The sequence below is a fragment of the Saccopteryx leptura genome, chromosome X (assembly GCF_036850995.1).
Source record: "Saccopteryx leptura isolate mSacLep1 chromosome X, mSacLep1_pri_phased_curated, whole genome shotgun sequence".
Taxonomy (NCBI): domain Eukaryota; kingdom Metazoa; phylum Chordata; class Mammalia; order Chiroptera; family Emballonuridae; genus Saccopteryx; species Saccopteryx leptura.
In genome coordinates, this window is record NC_089516.1 from 110,391,576 (window position 1) to 110,398,625 (window position 7,050).

Genomic DNA, 7,050 nt, shown 5'->3' on the forward strand with positions numbered 1-7,050 from the left:
CTGGTTTATTAATGTCACCCCATTAAAATTAATTTAAAGAAAAAGAAAAAAATGTTTTCTAGAAGTGAGCTGGGGGAGGTGAGAATGGGTCTGAGGTGAAAGATGTTGACCATGGAAAGTTACTTCAGGCTTACCCAATCCATCTATGTAGTTGTACTGCTTTAATATACTGCAAGTGAAGAAGACGTAGGAGGGGGGAAATTATGTGTGCCGGGAACTTAGCTGCCTTACACTCTGGGAAAGAGACTGCTGTCACCTTTCCCTCCCCACCAGAGAAGCCCACAAAAGACAGTGTGAAAGAACACATGCTACAAGTCAAGGGGTCCTGTATACGGTCTGAACAGAAAAAAGATACATCAACAAGTAGTGAGGGATTCAGGAAGCAAAGAAAATGGGGGTGTGTACTGTAACATCCAGAGTAGGATTTGAAATTTTATACCATATCTACCAAGAAACTGTGAAAGAGCTAAAAAGAATAATGATGCTGCAGTCAAAACAAGCAACCTCAGAAAAATTTTCTTATTGTACCCTAAGAACAAACTCAAGGGATCTGAAAGATACAGAAGACATGAGAAACCAAGAAAAGATAATGCTCTGGAATTTAGCTGGTGATTCTCCCAAGGCAAAACATAGTATTTTTTAATTTTGGGGAAAATCTTAGGATTATAGTTTTATATTTGAGAAAATCCAAGAAATCACCTACCCTATAAAAGCATTATTTTATAATACATCTAATGAATTACAACTTGAACATCAGCTGTGAACCATTAAGAGATCTGAATTTTTTATGATGGTAAAATATACTTAGAGTTTATTGTTTAAAAAAATCAATATAGAAGAATCAGAAAACCTAAACAGACAGATGTCATCACATGAGATTGAAACAGTTATCAAAAACCTCCCAACAAACAAAAGTCCTGGGCCAGATGACCTCACCAGCAAATTTTACCAAATACTCAAAGAAAAACTAACTCCTATCCGTCTCAAGCTATTTCAAAAATTTCAAGAGGAAGGAAGACTTCCAAACACTTTTTATGAGGCAAGCATAATACTGATTAATCCAAAATCAGGCAAAGACATTACAAAGAAAGAAAACTATAGACCAATATCCATGATGAACTTAGATGCTAAAATTCTCAACAAAATATTAGCAAACTGAATCCATCAATACATGAAAAAATCATACATCATGATCAAGTGGGATTTATTCTAGGAAGACAAGGCTGGTACAATATCCACAAATCAATCAATGTGATTCCACACATAAACAAAAGAAAGGATAAAAATCACATGATAATATCAATAGATGCAGAAAAAGCATTTGATAAAATCCAGCACCCATTTATGATCAAAAGTCTCAGCAAAGTGGGGATTCAGGGATCATGCCTCAACATAATAAAGGCCATCTATGACAAACCCAAAGCCAACATCATACTCAATGGGCAAAAATTAAAAGGGATCCCTTTAAGATCAGGAACAAGGTAGGGGTGCCCCCTTTCACCACTCTTATTCAACATAGTTCTGGAAGTCCTAGCCACAAAGATCAGACAAGAAGAGATAAAAGGCATCCAAATTGGAAAAGAAGAAGTAAAATTATCATTATTTGCTGATGATATGACACTGTACATAGAAAACCCTAGTCTCAGTCAAAAAACTACTGGACCTGATAAATGAATTCAGCAAGGTGGCAGGATATAAAGTCAATATTCAGAAATCAGTGGCATTTTTATACACCAAAACAATCCCCTTCACTATTGCAACAACAACAAAAAGTAAAGTACCTAGGAGTAAATTTAACCAAAGAGGTTAAACACTTGTACTAGGAATATTATAAAACATTGTTAAAAGGAAATCAAGGAAGATACAAACAAGTAGAAACATATACGGTGTTCATGGATAGGAAGAATAAACATCATTAAAATGTGTATATTACCCAAAGCAATCTATAAATTCAATGCAGTTCCTATTAAAATATCAATGACATACTTCAAAAATATAGAGCAAATATTCCAAAAATTTATATGGAAACAAAAAAGAACATGAATAGCCTCAGCAATACTGAAAAAAAAGAATTAAGTGGAGGGTATCACACTTCCTGATATCAAGTTATACTACAAGGCCATCTTATTCAAAACAGCTTGGTACTGGCATAAGAACAGGCATGCAGATCAATGGAACAGAACAGAGGACACAGAAATAAACCCACAGCTTTATGGACAATTGATATTTGACAAAGGAGGTAAGAGCATTCAGTGGTGTGTTGGGAAAATTGGACAGCTACCTGCAAAAAACTGAAACTAGACCACCTACTTACACCATTCACAAAAATAAACTCAGAATGGATAAAAGACTTAAATGTAAGTCATGGGACTATATCAAACTAAAAAGTTTTGTACAGCTAAATAAAGACAATATGAACAAAATAATAAGACAAACTACATGATGGGAAAACATATTAGCCAATACGTCTGATAAGGGGGTTAATAACCAAAATTTATAAAGAACTTCTAAAACTCAACATCAGGAAGAGAAACAATCAAATCAAAAAATGGTAAAAAGAAATGAATAGACACTTCTCCAAAGAGGACATACAGATGGTCAATAGGCAGATGAAAAAAATGTTCAACATCACTAATCATTAGAGAAATGCAAATTAAAACCACAATGAGATATCACCTCACACCAGTTAGAATGGCGCTCATTAACAAAACAACACATAATAAGTGCTGGTGAGGATGTGGAGAAAAGGGAACCCTCCTGCACTGCTGGTGGGAATGCAGACTGGTGTAGCCACTGTGGAAAACAGTATGAGGATTCCTCAAAAAAATAAAAATGGAACTTTTTTCTGACCCAGCCATCTCACTTTTAGGAATGTATCCTACGAATACCAAATCACTGATTCAAAAGAAGAAATGCACCGCCATGTTTATGGCAGCATTGTTTACAATAGCCAAGATCTGGAAACAGCCTAAGTGTCCATCAGTGGATGAGTGGATTTAAAGTGTGGTACATGTACACCTAGGGTAGGGAACTTTCTTGGCTGAGAGAGTCATGAATGCCACATATTATAAAATGTAATTCCGTGAGAGTCATACAATGACCCATGTATGTTACTCATTATCCAATAAAAATTTGGTGTTGTTCCAGAGGACAGCTGTGATTGGTGCCAGCCACCCACAGCCATGAACATGAGTGGTAGGAAACGAATGGATTGTAATATATGAGAATGTTTTATATTTTTAACGTTATTATTATTTTTATTAAAGATTTGTCTGTGAGCCAGATGCAGCTATCAAAAGAGCCACATCTGCCTCATGAGCCATAGGTTCCCAACCCCTGATATACACAATGGAATACTACACAGCCGTGAGGAAGACAGAAATCTTAACTTTCGCGAAAACATAGATGGACCTGGAAACTATCATGTTAAGTGAAAAAGCCAGGCAGAGAAAAACAAGTATTATATGACATCACTCATTTGAGGAATCCAGTGAACAGTGTGAACTGAGCAATGGAACAGAGGCAGAGACGGGATCAAAGGGGCTAGAGGGAAAGCGGACAGAGAAAAATGGGATGAGAGGATGGAATCAGAGAAGGGAAAGAGATTAGTGAAATTATATACACATAACACAGCATTATAGAGAGCAGTAAAGCAAATCCTGGAGGGAAGGGAGGAAGGTGTTGGGGGAAGGAGGTCAAGGGGGGATGTCGAGGGGAACATGGGGGTGGGAGGAGAGATATTTGGTGGGACACTTGAATGTATGTAAACACAATAAATTAAAATAAATTAAAATTTTTTAGAAAAAGTTTTTTTAAAAAATGAGAAATTTGGGCTCTGTAGTAAGAGCTCACCTAGCAATCAAAAATTAAAAGCAGAATGAAAATAGTGTAGGAGAAAGATCTGTCTCAATATGAAAACCTCCCCACAAATCTCTAGTTATAGCATAAAAGTTTGCCAAAAAACAAAGCATCAAACTTGAAAAAATAGCAATAACCACTAAATACATAGAAATAATTAAATGTGAAACTTTCCAAATCTGTTATTCTAAATTATAATGCTAAAACTTTCTACTGCAAATATAATTTGAATTTATAAAAGGCCTTGTAAATTTGTTTTACCTTCAAGTAAAAAAAAAAATTCCACTCTTCCCAGTAATAGACCTTTATAACAAAAAATTGTATGTGGGCCTTGCCAGTTGGCTCAGTGGTAGAGTGTCAGCCCAGTGTGTGGATGCTCTGGGTTTGATTGCCAGTCAAGGCACACAGAAGTAAACATCTGCTTCTCCACTACTCCCCTTCTCACTTCTCTCTCTCATTTCTCTTGCTCTCTCTCTCTCTCTTCCCCTCCCGCAGGTATGGCTCAATTGATTCAAGCCTGTTTGCCCTAGGCACTGAGGCTAGCTCCATGGATTCTCCACCTCAGGTGCGAAAAATAGCTTGGTTGCAAGCATAGCCCCAGATGGGCAGAGCATTGGCCCCAGACGGAGGTTGCTGGGTGGATCCTGGTGGGGGTGCATGTTGGAGTCTGTCTCTCTATCTCCCTTCCTCTCACTTGGAAAAAAAGAAAAAAAAAGAAAAAAAATTTAAAAATTGTATGCAATTAGCATCATATTTTTAGTTTAAACATTAAAATATTTGTGGAAATTTGTTTTCCCTACTGTGACATCAGTATATACATAGTGGTTTCAAATTTACCTCTGAGTTTTCCCAAACCCAAAATGTTTAGTCTTTGCCTTTTAGAGCAGTGGTTTTCAACCCTTTTCATCTCATAGCACACACAAACTAATTATTAAAATTTTGCAGCACACCAAAAATTATATATTTTTTGCCAATCTGACAAAAAAAAAGTAGGTATAATTTTGATTCATTCACACCAGATAGCTATTGTTGTGTTGGTTTTTGTCATTCTTTTACTTGAAAATTTAAGAAAAAAAGAGGTCACTGCTCCTGACTAAATAGTCAAATATTGTAGTTTCTTTTTCTTTCTTATACAATTTATTGAGGTGACATTGGTTAATAAAATTATAAATGTTTCAGGTGCATAATTCTACAACACATCTCTGTGCACTGCATTGTGTTCACCACTCTTGAGTCCAGTCTCCATCCATCACCATTTATGTCTCCTGTATTCTCCTCCATCTCTCCCAATCTCCCCAATTCACCACACTATTATTCCCATCCATGAGTTTTTCTGTTTTATTTTCTTGTTTGCTTGAACCCTCCACCCACCTACCCCAAGCTGTCAACCTGCTCTCTCTGACTATGCCTCTATTTTGCATGTTTTAAAAATTCTTTAAGCCCTATCTGTATTGCTCAGTTGGTTGGAGCATCATGGGGAAACACAGAGGTTGCCAGTACGTACCCAAGTCAGGGCACATGCTTTACCTGTTTCTCTGTCTCTTTCTCTCTAATAAATATATATAGCAACACACTACTGTGCCTCCTGCAGAACACTGGTTGAAAATGCACTTTTTTTTGGCCTGGTCAGTGGTGGCACAGTGGATAAAGTGTTGAACTGGAATGCTGAGGTTGATGCTTCCTGTTCCTCCCCCTTCTCTCTCTCTCTCTCTCTCTTACTCTCTCTCTCTCCTCTCTAAAATGAAGAAGTAAAATATTTTTTTAAAAATGTGCATTTCCAAATAAGTGTCAGCTGCTTCTATAACAGACTACTAAATTAAAATGGCAGGACTTATGTGTACCTAAAGGTAGCGCAGAACTTTAAGGTCTCCAAGAAAAGGGAGGCTATTTTGAGCCATCCTAGAACTGAAAAACCTTGACTGTTCTTTGGACACATAGAATGTCAATCCTCGCTTCTCAGCCTATGAGCTTGTGAAGAGAGAACGTGACCCTTTGTGCCTCCTCTGGTCCTGCCCTTTGTGTTCCGGTGAAGCCCTGTTCGTGGTTCCTGACACCCATTGCTGTCCTCGCAGTCGTTGAACTTCTTCAGGCACCACCGGAGACTATTGTCCCTTCTACGACTCCGTCCACCTCACATCCGGGTCCACAGTACACAGGTCCATGGTCCGCAGTCTCCTCCCAGTAGCCACCATCTTGGCCTTCGACGCCATAGCCTGATCCTTTCTAGGTTGAGGTATTTCCTGGAGACATGTCTGACCCTGGTAATAGAAACCTGGTCCCCGGTGTCCAGGAGAGCCCCATGGATGAGGCGGGAGCCGGGGTCTGGGCAGCTGGAGATGAGGGGGCGGTGATTCAAGACCCGGAGCTCCACGGGGAAAATGTGGCCGGGCTGGAGGTAGTGGGAAGAGCTATCAGGGGCCTGGGGGAGGAAGCCGCAGCAGTGGAAGTCTCAGAGGGCAGGGTCAGCGAGGATTCTGACATCGGGCCAGCTGATGAGGGGGAGGACGACATGGAGCAAGATTGGAATGTGCTGGAAGCCGCACGCCAGTTCCCCTTAGTGGCCTTACGCTACATGTTCCTGAACTTTTTCCGTGAGCTGATGCACCTCCAGCAATACAACAACCACGTCTTTGTGCGATCCTTCCGCGGGCACAGGATGGCCCGGCCCAGGCATCAGAGGGCCAACGGCCTGGTCCAGGTCCCTGTGCTCTGGGTGCCAGAGGGCTCAGGGGAGGGGGCTGCAGTCATGGCGCCCGAAGGCCCTGGAAATGGAGCCATGGGCACTGGAGAGGAGTCCCAGATTCCCGAAGGCTCCAGAGAGGGTGCCCTGGCCCTGGAGCCTGAGGACCAGCCTGAGGCAGAGGAAGAGCCCGCACTGGAGGCTGAAACCCTGGAGGGTGAGGATCACACAGAACAGGCCAGGCATTACGAGACCCCAGGGCCGATGAGGCCCAAGGCGAGCAAGCAGGTAGCACCTTGACCTGTGGTTGGGCACAGGTGGCGCCCTGGCTGGCCATGTGCACCAGGGCGGGTTGGGGCCCTGAACACACTACAGGCCTTGTGGAGGAGAAGCCCAACTTCATAACGACCTCCCCCACCTTGAGAAAAAATAGCTTGCCCTCTCCCAACCTGCGCTAAGCAACCTGAGCTCCTCAGTGCAGGGCACAGCCTATAGGCGAATGTCCGAACGGC

General features: G+C 41.0%; 1 protein-coding gene across 1 annotated transcript; it reads left to right on the forward strand.

The window, feature by feature from the left end:
* The first annotated feature begins 6,106 nt into the window (after nucleotides 1-6,106).
* Nucleotides 6,107-6,838, forward strand: LOC136386454 (cancer/testis antigen 47A-like). Its single transcript, XM_066357865.1, has one exon. The coding sequence runs from the start codon at nucleotides 6,107-6,109 to the stop codon at nucleotides 6,836-6,838; it is 732 nt and encodes a 243-aa protein (XP_066213962.1).
* Nucleotides 6,839-7,050: the final 212 nt, after the last annotated feature.

Coding starts and splice junctions, on each gene's coding strand:
- LOC136386454 (XM_066357865.1), top strand. CDS start 6,107: ATGTCTGACCCTGGTAATAGAAACCTGGTCCCCGGTGTCCAGGAGAGC.